This window comes from Limanda limanda, chromosome 11, assembly GCF_963576545.1.
Source record: "Limanda limanda chromosome 11, fLimLim1.1, whole genome shotgun sequence".
NCBI classification, from domain to species: domain Eukaryota; kingdom Metazoa; phylum Chordata; class Actinopteri; order Pleuronectiformes; family Pleuronectidae; genus Limanda; species Limanda limanda.
In genome coordinates, this window is record NC_083646.1 from 11,984,625 (window position 1) to 12,012,376 (window position 27,752).

Consider the following 27,752-nt stretch of genomic DNA (forward strand, 5'->3'; position numbering starts at 1 on the left):
AGAAAAACGTTTAGGTTGCCAGGTTAAAGTTAACCCTCCTCCAGACTTATAACTACTATGGTGCTCTGTTCAACACTTCACTCAGAGAAAACTTTGGCAGGACAAATTAAATGTAATCAGATTTTAGGAGGAAATGTAAAAAATTTGTCTGGCGAAAGTTTCATTGTTGGTTATAATAAAGTGAGAAATAGGGAAACGGACCTGGCAACCTACAATTTTACTTGTTAATAGTATAAGTATTGATTAACTATCAATAAATCATATTCCTCAAAGCTTTTAAAGAAAGAAAGAAAGACGTGTGCAATGTGACAGGTTTAGAAAGAGAGAGAGAAGTTTGTCAGTGTGAAGCAGCAGCTCAGAGAGGAGTCAGTCTGCTGCTGGATGGAGGAGGTCTGCTGGATGGAGGAGGTCTGCTGGATGGAGGAGGTCTGCTGGAGGGGGGGCAGCGCTCAGGATAAATGCGCTCTTTCATTTCAAAGGGAGAGAATTCCGTTATACTGGAGCTGCATATTTACATCGACAGAGACGCAGAGGAGGAACAAACAACGAGAGGGTTTTCTTTTTTTATTACTTTAGGAGAAGAGGTCATGAGCGTGGATGTGAAGTTATCAGAGGAACCTCAAACTTTGCCCTTGCTGAACGGAGCCCGCGTCCACAGGAGAGTCTGAGCTCCGGGGACGCGCTCGGGAGTCCGGAGGGAGAAAGGCGCGCGTCTGATGGACTGTTTGTGAAGGTGTTCCACATTAGTGATGCTCTCATGACCCTGAACTGCGGCCTCTTGTCAGATGGGACAGGTGCACCGATTTCCACGCTCCAAACCACGGGTCACTGAAGTGTCAATTAGGATTTCGCCTTGATCCTCGTCCACACAGACCACGCTCCTTCCGTGGTGTCACTCATTTACTCCTCCGGGGACTTGAACAAGCGCAAAAACAAGATTCCTCCTGTCTATTTGGATTATTTAATCTTAATTTATAACAACGAGCTTCTCTGGTTACCCCTGAAGGGAGCTTTACGCACGTACACGCGCAGCAGACATGCCACTGCAGCACCGTTTGACTGGATTTTACGCATCTCTGGGGGAAAGAGAAAGTTGAATAAGTGTGCATGTGTGAATGAGTGTGTGTGGCTGTGAGTGTGTGTGTATGTGTGTGTGCAGGTAGAGGCCAATGGACTGCATCTCTAGCTCAGGGGAAACCACATTGTGAACAGAGAAAAAAGAGAAGAGTAAAAGAGAGAGACTTGTTTTAAAACCTGCTTCATAAATGGAGCTGCGTAAATACCTGATGTGCCTGGAGTTCATCCTCTTCCTTAAAGGTAAGAATACTTCTAATTCCACTTTTTCTTAAGAATTTATTTGAGATAAGATTATTTGTCTCTGCGGGATGTCTAATAATCCATTCACCCTTCTGAAAGCTTCTTGTATAAACTCATCTATCCATGATTGATGCCTCTTCTGTGCCCATGTGCTCTCCCGTCCTCCAGCGCTGTCTAACTGGGCGACAGGGTCATTAACTTCCTCAACCTTTCTCCACTTAACAGACAACATGTGTGAAACATGGAGTCTCCCAAAGAGCTTTATTCTGTGTGGCAGCAAACGACTGACCGTGGAGACATTCCTAACATGATTGTGTGCATGTGAGTGGAGAAGCAGGCGTATTAAAACTTATGGCCACACTCCATTTGCCAAACACATCAAAGATATAGGAAGTTGTGCACTGGTCCAACAGAGTGATGGTTCCTGGTTCGAAGTCGGATCCTTCAGTAAATCAGTACTGAGGAGGTATTTCCTTCTCGTTGGGGGCCTTCAGCAACCAGAAGATGTTTGGAGCCATCAGAGATATTTGCATGTGTCCTCTACCAAAAGGTTACTGGTTCTTCTCCACTTACAGCTGACACCCTGTGACCCTGGCAGCTGTGTAATACGACCTCCAGTATCAGCCATTTCCATCTCTTAGACTTGATGTCTAAAGTTCCCCCTAATAAGGCGTCTGTGCCACGAGTGTTTTCTTCATGAAGCATGAACATCGGCTTCCATGCGTTGGTCCTGTCGCTGTGGCAGAGCCGCCTCCCACACTTCATGGAGCCATTCCTGCTCACCAGGAAAAAACTGAAGAAAAAGACCATTGTTGTCGACCAAAACTTAAGTGTTTCTGCAGCTGATAAGCAGCGGTTTAACTGCTGCATCCTAGCATGCAGCCATTAGGCCAACATGAGATCAATAGGCTGAGAAATTAAGTTGTGCAAGGCATGTTGAGCTCATATCTTCTGTGAATCACACACACAGTGTCTGGAGTCGATCTATAGAAGGAGAAGTTGGCATGTGTGCCAGCATTTAACATTTAGACTAAAGGGTCAGTTTTCATGCTATGTGCAAAAACGCTTCTCCTTCAGAAGCTGAGGATCAAACAAGGAGAATGCACACAGCATTGAAGTTATTCAAACTACACACATACATACACATACACATACACACCTATTCACATATGGCAGCAGCCAAATGGTGCCTGTGGTCAGGTTTTACACATCTCCCTCTATTATCTGTTTAAATCAAGCATGTTCCTTCATTTGTTTCACCAAGTAACCCATTTGGTTTAATTTGTGTTGTAGCCAATGTGATTTTAGTGTGTGTGTGTTTGTGTGTGTGTGTGTGTGTGTGTGTGTGTGTGTGTGTGTGTGTGTGTGTGTGTGTGTGTGTGTGTGTGTGTGGGATGTTTCATGTACAGGAGCATGTAGGTGAGTGAGTGTGTGTGTGACGTTAATGGTTTCAGCAGGGCTCCCTGATGCAGGCAGCAGGCACCTCATGTCTGTTACACTCTGTTATGCTTTACTGAGATGTCAAACACAGGTGTGTGTGTGTGTGTGTGTGTGTGTGTGTGTGTGTGTTTGTGTGCGTGTGTGTGTTCAACTCTTTTTCACCGGTAACTCATAAATTCTTACTATATTATTCTCTCAGCTATCTCCTGTTTTTTTGTTACTCTCCTATCATTTGCTCACTTTCATTCTTGTACTTCTCCTCTTCCTACACCCCCGCTCCCCCATGAGAGGGTGACAGTCATGAGAACAAAACCTGATCGAGATAATGGAGAGAAAATCTGTGAATGATGGAGAGATGAGCTGGGGGGGTGTTTGGGAAACATCATGAGTCAGTTCAGTGAAGATGATAGAAACAGATACTGTAGTCTGGCAAACATCTAATGCAGGACATTTCACAGAGGTGCTATAAGTCAGAGAAGTGAATTAGAGAAACTGAGGGCAGGACCAGGAGGGGGGGGCGTTTAAATATGTTAATCCAATTGAAACAAGCAATCGACGTGTTTACATGGACCCAAATACTCTGATATTAACCCGTTTGATACAAACTTCTGTGTAAACAACATTTTCTGTTCACCTCAACTCGGATAAGGTCACTTGACATAAACACCAATCGAATCAAGGGAATTTTCCCAGCATGGGAGCAAGATATTTCTTTCCAGAGACCTTTTATTATTCCTATGCTGTTGTGTTTGACTGTTTTGTGTGCTACTGGATGCCTTAATTTCCTTCGTGATCAAGAATCTATCTATCTATCTATCTATCTATCTATCTATCTATCTATCTATCTATCTATCTATCTATCTATCTATCTATCTATCTATCTATCTATCTATCTATCTATCTATCTATCTATCTATCTATCTATCTATCTATCTATCTATCTATCTATCTATCTATCTATCTATCTATCTATCTATCTATCTATCTATCTATCTATCTATCTATCTATCTATCTATCTATCTATCTATCTATCTATCTATCTATCTATCTATCTATCTATTTAGGGGTTAGGGTTATCCATCTATAAAAGTTTTATCGTCATTGGAGACATTGACAGTTACCACCTGCCTGACAACACATGCACTGGGTTCGAACAATATTGGAAAATAAAGAGGGATTACATTTTTTTACAATTAGAAAGAAAACGGTCAAAAAAGTCAAATATTAGCATCGTGGATTAAACAGTGTAAGGGGTGGGCTTTTCTAATTCGTGTGGCAATGTCAGACATTTGACGTAGTGGACGTAATGTTGCTCTGTAACATGCGGTAAATGAATGGACAATTCATTTAGCATTATCAGAATAGTGTCTTGTTCATAGTAATGGTCGATAGTCACATTACTGGTGTCCTTGTAAACGCATCAATCTCTTTGCTACAAGTGTCTTCATAGAATCCAAAACATTGTAATGTCAAGTTCAATTTTTCTTCCTCTACATGTGCAGTACATTCTAATAAGCATACACTATACGACACCTACACTTTGAGCACCAGGAGCGGCCCGGGGCCAAACGTGTGGTTGAGAGAATCTGGACTCAGTTTGGCTCAACAGATGTTTGTCGCCCAGTTGTCATGGCGATGGGTGGACAGACGGCCTGCGGTCCAGTGTCATATATATAAACCACCGATGAGAATGGAACCAGAGGAGGCAGAATGGGACAGAGAAAAACAGAGGGATGATGGTGCTGTTTTGTGGAGGTCTGAGGGGCCTTGTGGTAGGGGTACAGACGAGTGTATGTTTCTGTATATTAAAGGAGAGAGGGTAACAAAAAAGCAGGGGGGGGCGGGGGTTATGGTTTATGAGAGCATGCTTGAACAAGGAGGATGAAGGAGAGAATCATTAGTTGGGGAGTTTGTTATCAGAAGCCTGGTTTGTTGTGGAAAGGAAATTTGGAATTGGAGCGTGTGAGCGGTCCCACAATAAAGACAGAAAACATTTTTACTACATCGGTTGTAAGAAGAGGGGGGGGGGGCTTGTTCGTGCAAGTTGGGACAAAATGATTTTTATTCCTTCTGTCCGGGAATATAGAAGATTTAGTGTTAAGGACCTATTCTGTCCTTGCCTACGCATGTTCCCATCAGTGAAGTGTATTAAACATCTGTGTAGAATCAGAAAGATGGCTGGATGTCAATGGAGGTTTGGACATCGAAATGTTAAGAGCTTATACAGATATACAAGAAAGTGGAGAACAGAGCCACTGTGAGACTGCTGCTGTGGCTGAATTTGGGTTCTTCTATACTCACTTATATTTTGAGCATGGCACTGAACTGTAAATACTCGAATGGGTGAAACTCTTCAAAAAGCTTCTCACCTTCAGTGGTCGCTGTTGACTCCCAGTTTGTTAGGCCGCTTTTAAACATGTCGCTTCTTATAGATGGCGTTGATACCAATATTGATCTCTGTGGATCCTTGAGGTGTCAAAAAATCAGAAAAACTTAACGTTGGAAGATTCCAATCCATTAATTTGAGTCCATAACACAGAAACAGCTTTATATCCCAATAAACACCACGTAGCTCATGGTCCAAAACAATGCACCTCACTGTCTGTCACAACTGTGCCAATTATTGTGGCCACTCAAAGGAAACAATGACTTTTCAAATTTGTGAAAATGGTGACAGACAAAGCCGTTCTTATCATCACTGCTGTTGGTAGCTTAATTCCCATGTTACGTGTGTAAGATATACATTTTTAAATCTAGTAAATAAAGCAGCCGGCAGGTATCTGGGTGGTGACAGTTGTGGTGACAGTTGTGGTCACATGATGCGAATTGTCATTTCCAGTGAGGGCACAACAGCCGTGTTTGATTCGGGACAATAGATGATGACGGAATGGGATCCTCGGTACATAATTGCATGGTAGTTGTTTTGGAGATGGTTCACCAAAGATGTGGATTGACTCACCGGCCTGAGAGCCGTGCTGCTAGTATCACCAACAACCCCACATCTTTTGCATAGAAGAAGGCAGAAACTTGCGACTGAAACTGTGAGAAGAGGCCAAGTCAGTAGCTGCAGGTTGTTAAAACTACAGTAAGTGAATGCAGAATCAGAGATGCAAGAGAGAAACAGTGAGCGTATCCAGTTTCCCTCTCAAACCCGAGCGGAATCCCCCTCTGATTGGCCTGACCAAGGTAACCGTCTGTGTGTTTTGTGGGGAAGTATCTGTACACAAGTGTGTTTGAGTAGCTGGTGTAGAATAACAGCAGCAGTGCCCTGGCCCCGTCCTGGAGTAGTGCAATCCCAGAGTTACGTACAGTATGAAAGTTACTGTAGCTTCACATGCTGCTAAATGACACGTCAAGTCAAATCTATTCCAAAAGGTCCTCGAAGAAATCCCATCCAGCACAGCCTTCTCTTCAGGGCTTCAAATGACATCCAGTAGATACACAAGGGATATGTGTTACATACCAACTGTCAGGAGCTGCAAACAGTCTCTGAGACGGGTTTATGTGAAGGAATCGAACATTTATGGCAAATTGTTTTACCATCAGTTCGTGTAAAAAAGGGCTCAGCTCTCCCAGGAAGCTTTGACGTTATCTGAGCAGCAATGAGGATTCTGCTTGAAGAGCGAATTCCCCCGGATCTTACATGAAGAATAAATCCTTGCTAAATGCACATCAACAAACAGCCTTGACGTGAGAGCATCAGAAGGAAGTGAGAGTTCATTCACTCACTTTGACTCTGATTATACAAACAGGAACAGTAAATCTTGTACCTGCTTCTTTATGTCACATGGTCTGGTTTGGGTAAACAGTATTTACAGGTTTTCCTGCAGCCTCGGAGAAAAAAGGCACTTTGTCTGTTTTCGTGCCTCAGTTTCCACAGTGTTCACAGTGAACTGTCTGACAACCGCTGCTCTCTCTGTCCTCCTCACCTCTCTCTCTCTCTCCCTGTAGGTATGAAGGGCAGACTTGTGTGTCATAACAGGGGTCTTACTATACTCCATTTATTTTCAAACCCACTCCCTTCTCTGCCTTGCCTCTTCTCTCGCCTCTCTTCTCCCTCTCTCCCCTCGGACTGAACTCTCTTTTTCCTCCCAGGTTGTCTTTGGTCACTCTGTTTATCCATATTCTCAACGCCCCTCCTTCTTTTCTCTAACCCCAGTCCACTCTGCAAGGCGATGAGAGGAAATAATATTGTAACTACAGTAAAGTTTACAGTTTGCATGTTTTAAAGCTAGGGTTGGTGTGCTTATAGACTTTTTCTTCCAAAGAGACAGACGAGTAGAATACTCCCATTCCTATTTGCACACTAAATTATTTTAAGTTATTAAAAAGATAATCTAACACATGAAATCCTGAAAACAGTCATTTTAACATCCCTGATTTTGTACATATCAAACAAATTTGATACAAAGCGATAATCTGTGGTGTGTTCAAGGTCCTTGTCGGAAGTTTGTAGTTTCTTTAGACACAGAAAATGAAGCTTTTCCCCTGTTCACAGTATTTCTGTTGAGCAAAGTTCACCAGCTGTTGACTGTATATCTTATATTTAATTTACAGAAATTAAAGTTTAACTCATGTAACTCAGTAAAAACAGAAAAGTGAATTTCCCAATATGTCAGTTTTGTTTTTACTTCCAGTTTTACCCATTTACTCGCTCTGAAGTGGATTTATTGTTGTAAAATTGAAATCTACATTCTGCCAGTAGCACTTATATATTCAGTTTCAGCTCTTCCCACTTTTCCTTGATGTTTACTCTGACTGAAAGATTCAATGTGTTCTGTGGAAGCAGTATTTCCTCAAAAGGGTTAACCCTAATCCTTATGAATCATTGTATATTCTTTTATACATTTGTCCTAACATGTTTGGTCTTTTTGGAAGCTGTTAAGATCTTCACTATACTTTAAAATCAATAAAGTAAATCCAGAGTGAACAAAGTTTGGCTGCACAATAACAGTTTTTAATGACCAACTAGTAAGTGATGCTTTAAGAGGCTGACAGAATGTTGATAATATTTTTTTTGTCTTTCAGAGTTTTGTCAGTGTTTCAACATAGATGTAAAGAATCCGCGCATCTTCACCGGCCCAGAGGACGCAATGTTCGGCTTCTCTGTTTTACAGCACGAGTCGAATGGAGAGAAATCGTAAGTGTGGGAGAGTGTGAGTGGCAGCGCAAGATACACAAAGAGAAATGAATAATTAAATTGTCATAGTTCGTACACAAAGAAGATGCACAGTGATGCGTTAATGTCAACATAATAACTGTGTCATTATGTTGAAGAATGCTGGTTGGCGCTCCCTGGGACGGGACGCCCGACAACAGGAAAGGAGACGTGTATAAATGCATCGTGGGGGACGAGAGGAATTCAAACTGCAGCAAAGTGAATCTTGGTGAGGGACGAGTCAGCTGAAATCCTCATCAGGTTTAAATGCATAATGTTGCCTGATCATAACACTGGTCTGTCCATGTACCTCAGGTGAGATCGCTCTCGCAAACGTCTCTAAAAACCTGAGGAACTCTCACCTGGGAATGACCCTCACTCCGGACTCACCTGACGGCTTCCTGGTACGTGGTCTCAACACTGGGAGATGAGTCTTTTTTTTTAAAGTTTTTGCTGCGTGGGCATTGGGGTCATTTGTTGGAGCCTGAAGGGATGTGGTGAGACCAGATTGTGTTTGTCTGACAGAATTTGAATGAATCATTTCCTGTAGTGTATTTTTTTATCGGACTCAAGACACCAACGTGAACAGTTCACTGATCCTACCCACCTCAAAAAATTAAATAAATAAACATCCAAGATTATTATAATTAAGTTGTTTATTTATCTTGTGCGAACAAGTTATTATATTATGTGCACAAGATTAAAACAATATCTCCTGACACTGAACCCTACGAACTCCGGAATAACGAGTTAGCAGTTTTAAAACTTTATTCGACACTCGTGTCTGAGTCTCACATCTCAAGTCTTTCTGTTGCTCTCCAATCCTGATTTCTCCAGTTTTGAGGCTTCTGGCTTCCACACAAACACACTTCTGCTTCGACGAGGAGGCAACTCTGTGTGTGAGTGTGTGTGTGTGTAAGTGTGTGTGTGTGTGCTTGGACTAGGAGGCAACTCTGTGTGTGTGTGTGTGTGTGTGTGTCAGAGTATGTGTGTGTTAGGCAAGCGTGCTTTGTGATTTGGTGACTGCCAGTGTTTTTGTGCACAGTTCATGCTAGCCAACATAGCCCACTGTAAGTGTGTGTGCATACATGCATGTGTGTGTGTGTGTGTGTGTGCGTATCCTAACCCCAGTGGTCAGGTCTATAACAGGATCGGAATGCGTCTCCGGCCCTTTGTTAATGACAGACCTACCAAAAGCCATAGCACCTCTCTCCCTCTCCTCCGTCTCCCTCCTCCTTACTTCTCTCTCATCCCTCTCTCCATCCCTTCTTCCTTCCTCCCTGCCTGTCTCTGCGCCTGAGGAGAAACGCGTCCATAATAACAGGGCAAGCAATCCCAGGATGTTTCTCTTTCTCTCATTCTACCCCGTTTCACCCCACATTCGGTCGACCTCTTTTGTCTCCCGGCTGTGTGCATGCATTTCTCTTTTATCTCCCCCCTCGCCACACTCACCCTCGTTTTCTCGCTCTGTGTTTGAAAGCCAAATGAACGGCAAGCTTTGAAGACAGAAATATCTGAAATGTGATACCCCCCACCCCACGCTCACCCCCTACATTTAACACAATCAGATTTAAATTGCCTTACTGGCCTGGTGTTCCAGCTCTGTTAAACCGCTCATGACAACAGTGACTGCCAACATGTCAACAATAGTCTCTCTCTCTCTCTCTCTGCCTATCCCTCATTTTATATCCCCCAAACCACACCATTGTAGTTTTTCCATGACTTATCCCCTCGTATAACTTGTTTTCTTTTAGTTCCCCTTCTGCCCTCATTTAGTGTTTATTCTCGGGACACACGGCGACATTTGTCTACGTGTTTAAACCCTTGTCAACCAAAAAACACCTACGCATTTCAAGAGCGGAACACAAATACTTAGGATAATAAACTGCTCAAATCGACTGTGAATGCTCCTGTAATTGCTTCACCTGTAAAACAGATGCTGTCCCTGTGTGTGTGTGTTTGGCAGGCATGTGCACCACTGTGGTCGCAGGAGTGTGGTACGTCTATGTTCAGCACTGGCATCTGTGCCTCGGTCAGCGATGACCTAGAACCAAGAGAGACCATCGCTCCAACAGCACAAAGTAACCACACGCATGCACACACACACACACACACTGAGGCCGAGAAACATGCTGCACTGGCCTGTTTTAACCAAACTGAATATTTTTAATCTCCCACATCTGGCAGGGTGCTCCACATACATGGACATCGTGATCGTGCTGGACGGCTCCAACAGTATCTATCCCTGGTACGAGGTCCAGAACTTCCTCAGCAACATCCTCAGCAAATTCCACATCAGCTCAGACCAGATGCAGGTAAAAGTTCAAATCATGTGAATGTTTTCACTGCCTATAAATATTGTTTACATCAGTAATGGAAACTTGTGGTTTTTGAATTTGAGTTTGTCTCCCGCTTAAATCTCTGGAAGCCCTGAGCTGCTGCCCAGAGCAGTGAGACAGGCCGAGTCCCCGGAGTGAAAACATGCATCGAATGACACATTTAAAGAACCGGTTTGGCAAATTTGTCCAGAATGAATTGCGGTAGTAATGTAAAGGGACGGGAGCCGAGCTAACTTGAGGTTGAGGAGGAATGGAAGCTGGCAAGTGTGGGATCTGGGGACACGATTCTGAGCTAAACAACAAGAGGAGTGTGAGGTGAGAGGGGGTTTGGGTTTTGAAAAGGGAGGGTGGGGGGTAAGGAGTAGCAGGCAACGTGAGGTGAAGAGGAAATACCTCTGGTTTTTCAATGAATTCAAAAATTCCCCGGGTGCACTGTTTGCTTTAAGAACAGGGTCGGTACTTAAAGAGATAGTTCCCCCCAGAAACACAAGATGTTTCAGATGTTGCTCCCCACAAATATGTGCCAGCACAACCAGGAACATGTGTCATTGTTGAAATGCTTCCGTGTGTTTGTGTCTGTGTCTCTGTGTGTATGCGTGCTCACATTCAGGTCGGTGTACTGCAGTATGGCGAGGTAGCAGTCCACGAGTGGTCTCTGAAGGACTACCAGACCACACATGAGGTGGTGGAGGCTGCCAAGAACATCAGCCGCCAGGAGGGACGAGAGACGCGCACGGCATACGCCATCCACATGGCCTGGTACGCCTGTCAATCACTGCTACCTCTCTCCTACTGGCTGATCCCTCTCGTGTTAAAAACATACCGTAGATCTGGCGTGCTCTTTGGAAAATGTCTGGCTGTTTAGATTTTGGTGGTCAATTTTTGGTGTTTGGCATTCTTAGGGGGGGTTTTCTCCAAATATATCACTCGCTATATAATTTGTAATTATAATGACAACCAGGTCTTTTTTCTTCCAGTCTGTTCTTCTTTCTTATGATACGCTCCAGTAAGGTCCCACCAGGCTGCTTTAGATTTAAGGCTTAAAAAGTTATCTGAAGGATTAGACTTAACATCCCGGGGTACTTAAAGCTGCTCCTATCAATATTTTTCGGCGGTGTATAGAATCACTGTGTGTAATATGAAATTTGAAGCTTGTAGTGCCAAACTTATGTTATGATAAATCCTCACACTGTTCTCATGAAAACAAACTTCCAGCTATGGAGCAGGTAACTGGTTTGTATTTATATAGCAGCTTTTATATGACCACTCAAAGTGTTTTACAGTATATAACCATTCATACAGTACATATATGTGCAGCACCACATACTAGTGGCAGAGCTGTTCAGTATCTTGCCCGAGAATATTTCAGCACATAAAAGGTTCGAACCTCCGACTCTGGTTAGTGGACAACCCGCTCTTATTCCTGAGCCACAGGGAGCTGTTGACAAGTTCACCACAGTTTGACTGCAAAGAACCAAACACTGGACACACAAAGCTAGAAACCATCTGAACATAGTGGAGCATTTAGCAAATAATGGAGGAATTGGTGGAGACCAAATTAGAGCTAAAAGGAAAGGGAATATTTTGCCATATGAACATAAACAAAGCTTTAAGTGAATGTTAATATTTCTCCTAGTCAATTTTATTTGTAAATAAACAACAGTTTGCTCACATTTGCCAAAACAAATTGATGAACAGATTATATATCAGATATTTTTCCTTGAGTAAATAAAAAAAACATTTGTTTTAATAGAGTTAAATTTATTGCGAGCTTTACTCAACAAAGTATTTTAATATTTCTTAAACAGTTTAAATTCACTCCTCTTCATTACTCCTGTACTGTTGCTGGTCTTTCTTCATGGCTTTTCTTCATAGTAATACAGTGTGTTCGAGGTGTTTTAGCTTGTAATTGTAGTCTAAGGAAACAGTTTTGTAGGGTCGGCAACAACCAAAGTCTTAAAATATTTATAATGTTTCTTTTCAAAATAAAATTCCTGCCTTATTAAAGTCATACCCACATAGAGCACCACACCCAGACCTCATGTGTGGCACAACGTCCAAACACACACACACACACACACACACTCACACTCACACAGGTAATTGGAGAGTTCCTGTTTTCTGGTGCATTTAAATGTACCAGTTGGAGGGGTTTAGGAAAAACATTTAAAAACTAGTTGAAAAGCAGTGACTGAAAAATGGAGCCAGTAAAATTGTGTAACTGTGGCCTTTAAACACCAGTGACGGGAAAATCAGACGACAACCACACACTGTCCACTCTCTTTCTCTCAATGTCATAACCTCATTGACAGATGGTGAAAACTCTACATTAGCTGTGCACATGAGTCTATGTGTGTGTGCCAGGGTTAAGAAAACAAGCCCAGGTTGCAATTGTTGAAATAATTTAAGATTGATTTGATATCAGTTCATTTAAAAATATACCAATTTATGTCAAGACTTATGTAAACATATGCATCACCTCTTTCGCTCTCTCTCTCTCTCTCACACACACACACACACACACACACACACACTGATTGACAGATAACAGGGTTTGCAGTGGGCAGGAAAGTGACGGGGTAGAAAAACAGTAAGATTAGCTGAGCTGGTCGGGCTGAGTGCTGGCTCAGCACGGCTGCAGGTGTGGCACGGCCTGACCCAGCCTGGTTGGCCAAGTCGTGCTCCTACAGCTGTAAAAATACACACACACACGTACAGTACACACACACATGGACGAACCCCTACACGCAGCCTACACCTCACACGCATATAGTTTCAATTTCTACATCTACAGAGGCATCGACTGCATTCGTTCCTTGGCCCCTTAACCTTAACCTTAACAGCATGCTTGACTTTTAACCCTTACCCCTAACCTTGTCCTTATTATAAACTTAGACGTAAACCTGAGCTCCTGGTTAAAATAGGTCTTAAAAGAACAGAGAACATGCAAACTGCTCTCCTCTTACTCTCTGTCTGGAGGTGTTAAGATTTATCATGATTGGGCAAATTCTCAAAGAGTTATTGCGAAGATTTGCCAAGGCACATGCAGATATTTTGATTGATGGTGCTCTCTGTAACAATATAAATGTAAACAATTTGATCCCATGTTGTGAACTTTGACAGATTGAAAAGAATGAATATCAAAAGTGCAGGTCGTGACCCCAACCCTCTACTAAATGCCTGAGTGTAATCCAAACTGAATTGAAACAAACACAAAGAGAAAAACACAGAGGGTTTCTGCGAGGTCTTAAAAAGGCTATGAAAAAAAGTCATCTCTGAATTTAAGGCCTTAAAAAGTCTTAAATATGTGAAAATATTATGTCCTACATCTTAAATATGTTTGGTAAGTCTTAATTATGTCAATGTGCATTTAATGCTATTTCCATGGATTTTTATTTTGTTGTTGTGTGTAGTATCTATTGAGAAATTAAGATAAAATGTAATTTTTTAAAAATTACAAATAGGATCAACATGGGACGAATAAGCTACAACTTATATCCTTACACTCGGCTTGGCTTTGGAAAAGACAGGGATATGGTCTTTGTCTATAGTTTGTAAACCGGCATTTCAAGGGTTATTGTCTTCTCTGCTATTTTACCTCATCTACAATTATTCACATCTGCCGTACTTTTCATAGGTCTAAAATTTCATTCATTGTGGTTGTGGTTAAATTGAACTTGTTGAAACCTGCAGACAGACAGACGTAACCAATTACGATAAACCCACCCGTAGTACACATGTAAAAGGTAAATATTCAAGCCTCAAGTTCTTATTTGGTAAAGCCGCACTAATGATAAATGATTCAACATTGTGAGAAATATCTTTACTTCTCTGTTCGAGAGTTAGATGCTATTTCATAAGGTAAATATGAGGCTACAGCCAGTTCCCAGTTCACTTGGCTTAGCTTCCATGGTACAAACTGGAAGCATGAGGAAACAGCGAGTCATGGTCTGTCCACAGTCATGGTCTGTCCACAGTAAACAGCATCTGCCCACCATCACCTCTAAAGCTCACTAATTATCATGTTGTTTTTTGGTTGTTAAACATTCCTGAAGTCCCGTCATATCTTGAGATTGTCTGCCAACTAGTGAAGAATTCAAAGAGCTGCTGTTTACGGCCAAGAAAAAGTCTGGCTCATATAACCCCCAGCGGGTTGTTTTTCAAATTCAGTTTAGAACAAATTACACAAATATAACCTGAGATGTGAAACAGTGAGGTTTCAATGTGCTCGTTGGTGGATTTTATTACAGTGTAGCTGTGTCCTGTCTTCATGCTAAGATAAGCTAAAGTCTTCTGGTTGTATCTTTTTAGACCTGAGACCGGGCACGGCCACACATACTGGAATAAAACACTTCCTGTGGCGAAGCAAATTGCACAGTGGCTTCACATGGAGTTTATGTTTGGTGAACTTTGACCCGTAATGTTCGCTTCGCATTCGCCGAGGTGTGAGGTATTTTCCAAATTGTTAAACTATTCCTTTAGGTTTCGGCCTTTGCTTTGAAAGAACTTGGTCTCGGCTTGAAAGGAAAACCACGTTCAAGTGACTTGGATTTTAATATAGAGCTTTAGACTTGAGTGAACCTGTTACTTTACAGAACACCACAAACACCACATGTAATTTTAGACTCCGTACATTGAACCATACTTTAAACAAAAATAGCTTGTATGTTGTGACCCTCGTCTTTCTGTATACCAGGGCACAATGTAATGCTGACATGTTAACGACAGTAATGGACTGTGGATTGGAGATTGTCGATGACAGAATGATACACAAACATCAAATAGCCGTCTACAATCGAATTAACCATAGATTTATATATTGCTCCACCCGTCTGAGACACTCTCAGTCAGCCGCACACATACACATAAAAGTACGCACGCAGCAGACGGCTGCACGGAGTCGTTACCGTACTACTGTGACTCCATAAAATGGCTCGTAAATACGACCAGGCTTCCCAATTAGCTCTGCTCACTTTCTCTCCTCTTTCATCTCCACTCTCCCATTATTTTGTTTCTTTAATCCTAATTTTTCAGTTTTCCTCCGTTTCAATTCTTCCTCCTTTTTTCCTAATCTCTTTCCATCTGTCTTGTCTTGTCTTGTTGTTCATCCCTCTCTTTCCTCCCTGCTCCCTGCGTTTGTGTATTTCTGAGTCCTACCAAATTAATTTAATTGGAAAATGACACAATCTTAATACCACATCAGAGCGGGATTTGTACTTTTAGTTTTAACGTTTGGTTTCGCTTTACTGTCTTTTACGATTCTTTTTGGTCTTTTAAGTAGGTTCCCAAGCACTAGATTTGACTACTTTTCTTTCTTTCTTTTCCTTTTATCTCCCACTCCTCTAACTATCTAACTACTTTGTTTCAGGTTTATAGTTTCTTTCATCATGTTTCCCAGTGTTTCACTCATCTTTATCTATCTTGACCTCTCCTTTACTTCCACTTATTTCTCCTCTCCTCTCCTTCTCTGCACCCTATGTAATTTGCAGACTGCATAGGGGAAACAGTTGTTTTTAACCCTGAGTTTCTTGCGGCTGACCACAATGTTATATTTAGGCCAGGGCTGGAGTTAGGCCTGAAAATGACTGAGTTCACTAGCAGTGACGACTCTCCAGAGTTCAGTGTGTGTGTGTGTGTGTGTGTGTGTGTGTGTGTGTGTGTGTGTGTGTGTGTGTGTGTGTGTGTGTGTGTGTGTGTGTGTGTGTGTGTGTGTGTGTGTGTGTGTGTGTGTGTGTGTGTGTGTGTGTGTGTGTTGGTTTGAGGCTCACCAACCCTATTCAAAACTTGGAGCAGGTCCTGCTGAGAACAGGTTTCCTGCAGACAAACAGGGTGCGGCCTGGGTCTGTCCGTGTGTGTTTGTCATTTTAGGCTTCCTCTCTGTAACATGGCCCAACCGGATGGGAATGCACAGATGCGGTCGCTGTGTGCAGTGACACATGCTCGCTGCGTGCAATGACCAATTTGAGTCAACTGGCAGTAAATATATGTGTCAACTATGACTAATATAGCTGTGGACCATTTATATCATACTTGGTGGGAAGGGACTTAAAGCTAATGTCTCACTCCTTCACTAGTTATTAATTTTCTCAGAGAAGCACTTTGAATTGTATGTTATCATGTAGAGGAAGTTTATTTGAAAAGTTAAGAAACAAAGTAAGTGGATACTCCCTGGTGTCCTCTCTCTCCCTCTGGCCCCTTCACTCCTTTAACTTTTTAACTTGATTCTTTTCTTCCATTTTGACTTTTTTTTTCTCTCGAATCCAATTTACTTCAGCATGATTTTCATGATTAGAACCTAATTCCCTCATATCTTTTTCTGTCTTTGTAGCACAGAAGCGTTCAGCTTGGAACGTGGATCTAGGGATGGAGCCACCAAGGTGATGATCGTAGTGACGGACGGAGAGTCACATGACGGAGAGGAGCTACCAGAAGCTCTGGAGGAGTGCGAGAAGAGAAACATCACAAGATACGCCATCGCTGTGAGTACATTTCGTCTGGTTGTGATCGGACATCTTGGAGCTGCTGTCCAAACATAATCCCAATCTAGAGTCTCATGATGTTGATTCATGAGTTCCCTTTTCCCTCACTGGTAAATCTACCACCTCTAACCTTCATTATCAATGGGGTGTGTGTTGCATCTCTGACATTCCACACACATTGCGTGAAAGTCGTACACTGACCACACGCTGTGCACCCTCGGGCAACCACACAATGCCGCCACTCCCCCAGAAATAACATTACCAAATGAACCCCTTGAGTCTACGAAAATAGACGAGTGGGAACAAAAACTCTTCCTTTCCAGCCCCACCCGACCCCCTCAACACACAGACACACACTGAGCGGTGGTATGGTTTTAGAAGCCGAGAACCGGACAGAGTCTAGCGGCAGTACTGGTTACAGACCCCTCCCTGTCCCACAAGAGACGCTGGGGAACCTTCAGACTCCGCGAGAACCACAGAGGAGAACATGAGCCAGCACTGAAGAGGAGTGGCAAGGTGCCACCATAGAAGTATGTGTAGATGGAGATCAGATATATCTATTGATATATGGGTGGAGAGGCTCGGTTAAAGGTCTGTGTTTGAGGCCTGTGCAGACGTATTATTAAGTCTGATCAGACTGAGCTCCCGTTTAAAAATCGACTCTGTCTTCCTGAATCTGCATCTCAAACTGCCACATTAAAGGACGACATCTTGGGATAGAAGTAGGTTCTGTTCTGTTGCCTTGGTTCATCCAAGAGAAAACGTGTACTTATTTTTCGTGGTATCCAGCCATGCAGATAGTTTTGGGATTTATTTGCCCAGATTTGGAGATTTCCCTCACGTCTTATTCTTAAACAATACAACAGGGAAGAAAAAGGTGTGATATCAAAGAAAGAAATCTATTAAGACAAGACCATTATCGACAAATTAGGTTAAAATTTCCCTGATACAAATGCTGCCATCTTGCGGGTTTGGAGCCAGAGTCTGCTCAGTAGAGATCAGGGGCTTGAATAGCGGTAGCCAGGTTCCATCGATAGACACTTTTGGGGAGCTGTCATGTCATCCATCTTTTTAACTTTATTTATTATTAAGTTGATGGGTTTTACTTCATCACAGCAATGTTTGAGCTCAATGCTAACATGCTCATTATGACGTTCTGTTAATAGAGGTGTAATGTTTACAATCTTTAGTGTGTTAGCTTTCTAGTATTTGCGATTTATTATTTGTAGGCTATTCGGTCACAAACCAAAGTATCAGTCCAAGAGAAATTTTGACCCGATCGTGGTGCTAAATAAAAAGTCAGAGAATCACTGAAATTATTTCTATTCATCCTGAAGACGAAATAAATGTACTGTGTGACATTGCCAAAACCTTAGCTACAAATTAAGCAGCCACTAATACTGTCCTTGTTACTCCACAGACCTCACAGAGGAGAGGGAGAAAATGTTTTTTCATATTTGGGGTCAATTAACCCTTTAAAATAAACCGAGGCTGTGTTCCCCTGAGGTCTGAATCCCGACCATCCAGCACAAACATGGAGAGGAGAGAAAGTCTTGCTGTGTTAAAACATGCTGTAATGGTTTTATCGCTGTGGTCTGGTTGGAGTCCGACTACCTGAACACAACCTTAATGCTATAGGTCACCAGCAGCTTGGTATGAGAAAACAGAGAACAGACAGAAACTGGTTCAATGAAGATGACATAAGCAGCTTTGAACGAGAAGAGAAGCAAACAAAAGTGAAAGATGACAACCAGGGAGAATGAGGTGCTTTTTATGGGTCAACTATTTGCCCCGAAAAGTCCAAGTGATGACAGGTAAGTGCTATGTGTAACTGCAGCCACAGTTTGATGCTGCTGCCGCCACTGTGTGTGTAGGTTGTGTGTGTGTGTGTGTGTGCAGTGAAAATGGCTCACAGGGGAGGGCTGAGCTTTCCAAACATGAGCGTGGGCAATGCAGACTGTGTTTTATACATCAGTGCAGGTCAGGGGCTGTGAATTGTGTGTTTGTGGGGGAGCAGCTCGTGCAGAACCATGTGAAGTGAGCAGGGGCACTTTCATTCATATACTTGAAAACAAACGTGTTGGCAAAGTCCTTGAAATCTGGAAATGTGCTTTACATTTAAGTAAGGCCGTTGCTTCTTTCTTTTTCTTCTCTGTTCATGACTTTATAAAAACCAGAAGCCGTTGGCTGCCTGCGTGGAATTTCTCGGCCACTATAAGATGTTAATGTACATATTTATGTGTCGACTCTCTTCACGTTACACAGTGCAGCCCCCCTCCATCCCGTGCCCTTAGAAAACAGAGGATTTCCTTAGTTTGCTTGGCAGCTGGATCCACGGGGGGAGATTCTTGGGTTTGGTTTCTCTTATGGAATTTTTCTCATTTAAACTTCAGGCATTAAGCCACAAGTCGCTGCTGCTACAATATATATCTTGTGCATCCGTCGTCTCTTCACCCCCTGAACCGGGCCTGTGCACCTCATTTACAAATCTCTGGTGGCTGCCATTTCCTCTTGTCTTGTGTTTTCCAGTCAGTGTGTTGCCTTTAGCTATTGCTTAATTACGGGTAAATTACACGGGCAGAGAAACAGCTATGAACTGTGTTTATTTTTCAGGTTAGAGAGTTGGATCCTGCAGGTCCAGGTTGCTTGCTATGGGAATGGTGTAGTTCTTCCCCTTCATACTATGTCTGTCTCTCTTCAAAACAATCCATCATCACTTCTCATGGTTTCAGTTCCTCTCAAACCGTGAAAAATAATACATCTGATACATGCCCACGTATTAGTTCAGGCTCTGTTTTGTTCACTTTCACTGCCTTTGTCTGTTTGCAGCCTAATCCCCCCATGTTTTTATTGAACTTGTGTTTTCTGTTTATTCATCTATTGTGTTTCTCTTACAATCTTTCTCTCCCTTCTTCTCCCACGCTGGTCTCCAGGTTTTGGGTCATTACATCCGCCGGCAGCAGGACCCTGAGACGTTCATTAACGAGATCAAGTACATCGCCAGCGACCCTGATGACAAATTCTTTTTCAACGTGACAGATGAAGCTGCGCTCAATGACATTGTGGACGCACTGGGAGACCGAATCTTCACGCTGGAAGGTGAGTGATGCAGGGACGGAGGCAGAGAGGATTCAATGATGCACTGTTTAAAACAAGAAAGGAGTAATGTCCCAGTTTTTCAATTCACTCATGATTAGCACCTAAGATGTCACATAAAACCACCTGATCTAATTTGATGAAGTTGTATATACTATATAGATATTTGTCACATGATGTCATGTATTGTTATATTGATTGACGTGAAGCAAAAGCATAAAAAAACAGGGAGATCTGATTGACAACTGGTAAGGTTTGACATCCGACCCTTTACAGCATTTCAGTCTCCTACTCTACTCTTCACTGCACCTGTAAAATAAAGCTGTAAAAACTGAAATCAGAAAAGCATAGAAATACAAATGTTATTGTATATATTTGTGATTTTACAGTCCAACAGTTAAGATGAAGGACAGGAACAGGAAATGAAGAAATCCAAATGCTGATTCAACTTCAACCACAGATTCTCTGCATTCAAATACAGTTTTATTTACATCATCAACCAGTGAACTTTACAGCTTTAGCTTGTTATGTTGTGGCACTGATCGATAGAATATTGGATTGCATTTTCAAAATGATAGTGAGTGTATGTACATAAGTTATTAAGTTAGTTTTATATAAGATAAGATAAAATAAGATGAGATGAAGATAAGGTTCTATTTAGGATAAGATTTATGTTCTCAGGGTATAAAATATATTTTAACCCCTAATTTTCCCAGTTGCAATACTGTTTTCATCAGATTGGATTTTGTCAAGTCAGAGGAAAAAAAACACTGGGACCAAAGTGGTAACAGTCTGTCTGAGAAATGAGGGTTACAAGTAGAAGTATGTGAGTCATAAGTGGAGAGTTATCACTTTAGAAAGAAAAAAATAAACAGCAGTTCTGCAGAAAAAGCAAGAAAGGGAAAAAAAGGTGGAGGGAGAGGACAGCTATCAAAATAACTGAGGGAGGAGGAGAGGAAGACCGATGAAAGGTGATGCTACCTTCAAATGTAGAGGAAAGGAGGTGAGGAAAGGGCGAGGCTCCTGTGGTCTTCAGGGTGTCGAGGATGCAGCGAGATCAGACACCGGGGGGGGGGTGAGGAAGGAAGGGAGGAGACGTGTAAAGAAACATGATGATGGTTGTCTCTGTCCACCTGCAGGGACACTGGGCTACAACGAGAGCTCGTTCCACATGGAGATGTCTCAGATCGGCTTCTCCACACACACACTGGATGTAAGTCCAACCTGAACTCTCTCATCAGAGTGTGAAGTAAAGTCAAGATTTCTTTATACGGCAAATTAAACATAAAAAGAGTTGAGCCAAAGTGCGCTAAAGTCATGGCAAAGTAAGTCAGCACAAGCGTGGATTAAAGATAAGAAGTACAATGATAGAAATACAATTTGTAGAAAAGACAAAGTAATATGATGATAGCCATTAATTGGTCTCTAAAACAGATTCAAGCTGATTTAAAAGCAATATTGAAAAGGCACAGCACTAAATTAGATTAAAAAACTAAATGTGTTTTATTTGTTTCTCATCCATGCACTGCTCTTGGTTCTTTAGGATGGCATTTTGTTTGGGATGGTCGGTGCCTATGATTGGGACGGTGGCGTGCTGAAGGAGGGGATCAACGGACGCATCGTGCCGCCCAGAGAGGCCTTCGAGAGCGAGTTTCCACTGGAGCAGAAGAATCATGCTGCTTATTTAGGTACTGACATAACAGACCATAGAGCAGAGCACTCAAAGGATCAAACTCCATGTGTTATTGTGTTACTATCACACTGTTATTGTGTTACTGTGTGGAGGGACTACAAGAATTAAGCATTCATGTGTTGTTGGGTAGGCTCCCACAACCTGTTTTTGGAACATGTGCAGGCAGGTACAATGGAGATAGATACAAGGGAGCTAAATTAGGGATAAGAATATACAAGAATAAATATAGAATCAATCACAAAGTTAATGACAATAAAACAAGTTTTTAAAAGTGGATAAAGTAGCTACAAATTAAAGATGTAGGTGGGGATTCTGGTACCAGACAGATCGTTCCAGGGCAAAACTGAGCCAATGGACCCAATTCAGACACTGCTCTCTCCCCTTTACCCTTATTTAGTTTTGGTATAATATGATTGAATGTAATTAAATAAACCTAATATTACAAGATGTAAAACAAAATTTGGGCCAAATTTGTTCCACATTTCCAGTTAAGTAAATCTCCACTAAATAATTGCCAAACAGTGGTCCTGGGGTTTTCTGGGGCTCCTGCGTGTCTGGTGCTCCAGTGAACCAGCTTCAACTGTGTGGGGAACAGAAACTTCTTTCTTCCCAATTAGCTCCAAAATCCACATAATCCTTTTCAAAACCTCCGAGTTTGATCGTTGTTTGTCTTTCAACGTTTCTGAAAACATAACTTGTGAATGCGCTCCTGTTCTCCAGCCCACTCTCGAATCACAAATGTCTGAGCTTTCCACGTGCCCGTAAACACACCACTGCAGTAGACTGCATTAACACAGAGCATGATACAAACACAGAGCAGAAAAATAAAATGAAAATGATGTGAAACATAACTTATCTAAAGCAATTAAAAGTGGTTTTATGCCATGCCAGCAGTGAAATGTGCACTTGAGTTATAGCACATGTGGTAAATTATGCATAAATATCCTATATGAGTCTGTAATCTCTGACTGAAGGTGGTGGATTGAGCAGCAGTGTGTGATGATGTGTTTTCAGGTTACACGGTGTCATCTGTGATAGTTGGAGACTGGAGGAGGCTGTATGTAGCTGGAGCTCCTCGCTTCAAACACAAAGGCAAAGTCATCCTGTTTGAGCTCAGTGACGACGGCGACGTCAACATCGTGCAGGCCCTCAATGGAGAACAGGTAAACCCATCTACCTGGGCCTCTTCATTCCTGTCAGTCACTTTACACAACAGAGCAGCAGGAACCTCAACAGTCGGAGATTAAATCAAGGACTTCACCTATTGGCCGTAAAGTGAAGTACCATGTTTCTGTGTGTAGATTGGGTCATACTATGGCAGTGAGGTGTGTGGGATGGATATCGACCAGGACGGCATCACTGACGTCCTCCTTGTTGCTGCTCCGATGTACCTGGGCTCAGGAAACAAGGAGGCTGGGAGGGTCTACATCTACAGCCTCAGTGGGGTGAGACACTTCTCTATAAGGAGGATTGTATAGTCATCATGAGGACACGCAACATTTACCAAAATCTCAGCATAATAAACATTGACAATGAAAACATTAAAGTTGTTATCCCCTGTAATGTATCCACCTTCTTTCTGGTCTCTCAGGAGGAGGTGTTTGTATCTAACGGGACTCTGAACTCAGAGGAGAAGTCCCAGGACGCCAGGTTTGGTTACGCACTGGCGTCCGCCCCGGACCTCAACCACGACGGCTTCACTGACCTGCTGGTGGGCGCCCCGCTGGAGGACGAGCACCGGGGGGCCATCTATGTCTACCATGGAGATGGCATTTACATCAACCACAATTATAAACAGGTACCTACCCTTTACTTACAGGTAGAAGCTTTCTGGAACCTGTCAAAAATCAATCAAACTAATTTCCTTTCCTGGCTCCTGTCCCTTCAGCGTATCGCAGGGTCATCGCTCTCCTCCTCCATGCAGTACTTTGGCCGCAGTGTGAGCGCTCGGATGGACTTGGATGGAGATGAGCTAATAGACTTGGCAGTGGGAGCACTGGGAAGTGCTGTGCTGCTCAGGTGGGTAAACACAGAAAAGGACAGGCAAAGGGAACAGAGAATTATTGCCAGGACTGATTTTATTTTAACGGCTGCAAGCAGTGGGAGATAATAAATCTAACGCTATAAATGTATCATCTGCAGCTAGATTCCACATTTAAAAGTTAATAATACAAAATAAACAGATGCATGTAAGTAGATTCACATCATCTAAATCTACTGTAAAGGTCTAATCATTTTTTTTCCTGATGCCTGTCCCTCAGCTCTCGCAGCATAGTCCAGATCAACGTGAGTCTGTCCTTCCAGCCGCACTCCATCAACGTCATTCAGAAGACCTGCCAGAGGGGGGGCAGAGAGTCAGCCTGTCTGGATGCGACTGCCTGCTTCACAGCCGTCTCCCGCTCCCCTGGACCACACGGCAACAGCTTTGGTACAACCCTTTGTAGTTTCATCAGTCCAAAAACATAGGCCTGCCCTATCTGATTCATACAACAAACTAGAAAAGCTCTCAGCAGAGCGCATACCTCCACCAAGGCCCAACAGTCAAGCTGCACCAAATTGCACACTCATAGATATCAATCCTCTTAAATATGCCAGATATTTATCACAAAGATCCATGAGTTATTCCCTGCTGAAAAACATAAAGTTAAAGGAAGATTTAAAAAGCAACTGTCCCTTTCTCAAGAACTGTCCCAAAGTTTACTGTGTTCTTTCCCGGTCCATATCCAATCCTTCCACTACATTTCCTGAAAATCCTTTTGATAATTTTTGCCAACAAACAAACATCCTCTCCTTGGCGGAGGTCAAAATAAGAGTTGTCAAATGGCCAGGGACTCATTTTCCAGCGCTCACCATCTGTCCTAATTACCGTCTCTCTCCTCAGACCTGTGGGTGTCGGCGATGTTGGATGACAGGAAGTTGTCTGCCCGGGCCCTGTTTGACGACAGCTCCCACAGACAGACCCAGCTGGCCGTCCGAGTCCAAACGGGACAAACTCTCTGCTACAACCTGCCCTTCCATGTTTATGTGAGTGTCTGAACACACACACGCACACACACGCACACACACACACACACACACACACACACACACACACACACACACACACACACAGAGACAAGGTGACACTTGTGTTTTCACCTCTGAAATTTGTGTTTGTCTTTGGTGTATAGGACACAGCAGATTACATCCGTCCAATCAGCTTCTCGCTGCGGTTTAAGATCAACGACACGGAGAGTGGTCCGGTGTTGGATGAGGGCTGGCCAACTACTGTGAAGAAATTTGTGAGAGGAAAAATATTGACTCATGACATTTAGGGGCAGCATGGTGATGCGTTGGTTGGCACTGTTGCCTCACAGCAATAAGGTTCCTGGTTTGAAATCCAGTTCCACTGGGATCTTCTCTGTGGGCTTTGCATGTTCTCCCAATGTCTGCATGGTTTTTCTCCACTGCATTTTCCCAAATTCCAAAGGCATGCAGACTGTACCCCACCTCTCGCCCCAATGTCACCTGGGATTGGCTCTCGCTCCCCCCGACACTCAAAGGGATGAGCAGTATAGATCATGGATGGATTAATAGATTTCTTAATGGGTCACATTTCCCTTTTCCTTCCTCCGTTAAACACTTTTGACTTGTTCCTCTCCAGATCGCGTTCTTCAAAGACTGCGGTGAGGATGACGTGTGTACCACAGATCTGGTGCTGCAGGCTCAAATGGACATCTCTGGGACAAGGTACTGATTTGAGACATTGCTCAGTTCGCTCTCTCAGTTTGTTCGGTTTCTGTGAGTTTTCATCGCGTTTTTCTCCACAGACAGAAGCCTTATGTGATTCGCAGCCCTCGTAGGCGGCTGTCGGTGGAGGTTCAGCTCCAGAACAGACTTGAAAACGCCTACAACACCAGCCTGACGCTGCACTACTCACGCAACCTGCACTTCTCCAGCCTCAGCATTCGGGTAGACGCCGTTCACACAGCACCACTTCTAACTAATCACACACATTTAGGCGGCCTTACAGAACCTCTCTCTTTCCTCATCCCTCTCTTGTCGTAGGAGGATGCCCACTTTAAGATCGAGTGCACAGCGCTCGGGGCCAACAGCCACTCGTGTAACGTCAGCTATCCGGTGTTTCGCTCCCAGTCAAAGGTGCGTCAGTGCAGGAGAAACGGCTCCATCACACTTGACTAAGCCCACTCATACTTGACTCACTGCAGGTGAAACTCGTCTCTTCACCAGCCCGGTCTCTTCTGTGTTTGCAGGTTAACTTCATGCTGGAGTTTGAGTTCAGTTGCACGTCTCTGCACAGTCGAGTCCAGATGAAGCTCCATGCTGCCAGGTAGCTCACTGAAGCAGTTCTGGATTCCCTGTGCACTAGGTTTACAGACAACTGCTTATAGGGATCCCATAAGCTTTTGGTCAAATTCAAATAAGGATGGATAGATATTATTAGTCTTCTCTGAAAGGCAATGAGGTTTAACTGATCTGTTTATTTCACAGTGACAGTGTGGAGAGGGAGGAAACGCTGGAGGACAATAGTGTTCAGCTGCAGAGTTTTGTTCAGTATGAACCGGACCTGTTTGTCAGCAGGTGCGTGTGCACGGCATGAATATATTTCAGCTTCTCTTTTTGTAAGTGTTGGAGTATTTATATGATGTTTCTTTTTCCTGTGGTTTTGTGCAGTGACTCTAATTTGAACCGATACGAGGTTCACCCCACGCGGACGGTGTCAGAGGCGATTGGACCAGAGTTCTATACACACCTCAAGGTATGTCTCATGTGCTCATAGTGCAAATTTAAAGTCAAGCTGAACTTTTAGATTAAAGTGTTGTTTTTGTCCCTATAGCTGCAGAACCTCGGCTGCTACTCTGTGAGTAATCTGGTGTTGAGGCTTCATCTGCCCTCTGTGGCTGCAGGAGACAGAGTGTTCATGACTGTCACTGAGGTCTTCTCCTACAACGTGAGTAACGTTTCCCTTTGAGTGTCTGTATCTCCCTTTTTATATCCAATCTGACATATTTAAATTGCCCCCCCTCCAGGCTACAGGAGTGAACTGCAGTGTCCTGAGTGATCTGGCCCAGCTCAAAGACAAACACAGAGATGTGCGCCCCCTACATCCAGAAGACATGATGCAGAACGACATACTGGTGAGGCCTCTGGCAGCACAACAGCTACTGAACACTGTGCAGCAACAACACATGTTAATATGCGTGTTTGTGTATTTATGTGTGTGTGTGTAGAACTGCAGCAGGTCGTGGTGCACCGAGGTTGTGTGTGAAGTGCAGCAGCTCCTGAAAGGGCAGGCCGCACTCATTCGTGTCAGCCGCAGAGTCCACGATGACTTCTTCAGAAAAGTAAGACGAACATAGACACACATTCATTTCAGCCAAATCTTGTGCCCTTTGACACTAATTGGTCATCCTTCTGTAGGCCAAATATAAGTCAGTGAGGATAATGGGGGCCTATCGCCTGGCAGCTCAGGAGACTAACCTCATCACTCTGGACACAGGGACAGACTGGAGGGAGGTAAGAAGACTACAGCAGGATTTAAAGTGGCAGAATGAGAATTAGTATTAACTTTCTGTTTCCACTCCATTTCTATGTTTTCCTCTAGACTGTACTGGAGGTGCTGAAGGGCCGAGCTATTCCAATCTCACTCTGGATTCTGATCGGAAGCATCATCGGAGGGTTGCTGCTACTGGCCCTCATCATTTTCGTACTGTGGAAGGTATTAGGTTACAAATTACTTCAAATTTTGGTTATAAAGGTTCAGATCTTAGCAATTTACACTGTCACTATTTGGTTTATATGGGTGAACTAGTCCTAGTCTTAAATATGTATTTTATTTTGAAAATATATCATTACTCTCCACAACCCCAGAAATTATCTCGCAACCCCCAGGTTGAGAATCACTGATATAAAGTATTTATATTTATTTTTACGTTGCAAATACAAGAATGTGTTTAAAATATCAATCTTTATCTCCCTCCTCATCAGCTTGGGTTCTTCACACGCAAACAGAGAGCAGAGGATGAGGACCATGAGGACTGAGCCCAACGTCTGCTGCCATGACAACGGTCATTTGCCATGACAACAACCACATGAGCCGAGTCCACAGATTGGACTGGATTGGCGACAAAGATGCAACTGGGACCTTCAGGACCAAAGAGAGCATCACAGGGGTCAAACAGAAATGCACTACCCACTATTTCCAGCATCGGGAGCACTTGTGTAAATA

At 43.1% G+C, this 27,752-nt stretch overlaps 1 protein-coding gene across 1 annotated transcript; it reads left to right on the plus strand.

The window, feature by feature from the left end:
• The first annotated feature begins 1,265 nt into the window (after positions 1–1,265).
• Positions 1,266–27,572, plus strand: itga10 (integrin, alpha 10). Its single transcript, XM_061081519.1, has 30 exons — positions 1,266–1,317; positions 7,787–7,898; positions 8,036–8,145; positions 8,232–8,320; positions 9,883–9,997; positions 10,104–10,231; positions 10,866–11,014; positions 16,584–16,734; positions 19,668–19,833; positions 20,970–21,043; positions 21,374–21,518; positions 22,538–22,686; positions 22,825–22,968; positions 23,115–23,321; positions 23,412–23,542; positions 23,785–23,951; positions 24,405–24,547; positions 24,694–24,804; positions 25,167–25,252; positions 25,333–25,474; positions 25,571–25,663; positions 25,777–25,853; positions 26,015–26,104; positions 26,198–26,282; positions 26,361–26,474; positions 26,554–26,661; positions 26,755–26,868; positions 26,945–27,040; positions 27,129–27,242; positions 27,512–27,572. Exons 1-30 carry the CDS (start codon positions 1,266–1,268, stop codon positions 27,563–27,565), a joined length of 3,516 nt encoding a protein of 1,171 aa, XP_060937502.1. The 3' UTR covers positions 27,566–27,572.
• Positions 27,573–27,752: the final 180 nt, after the last annotated feature.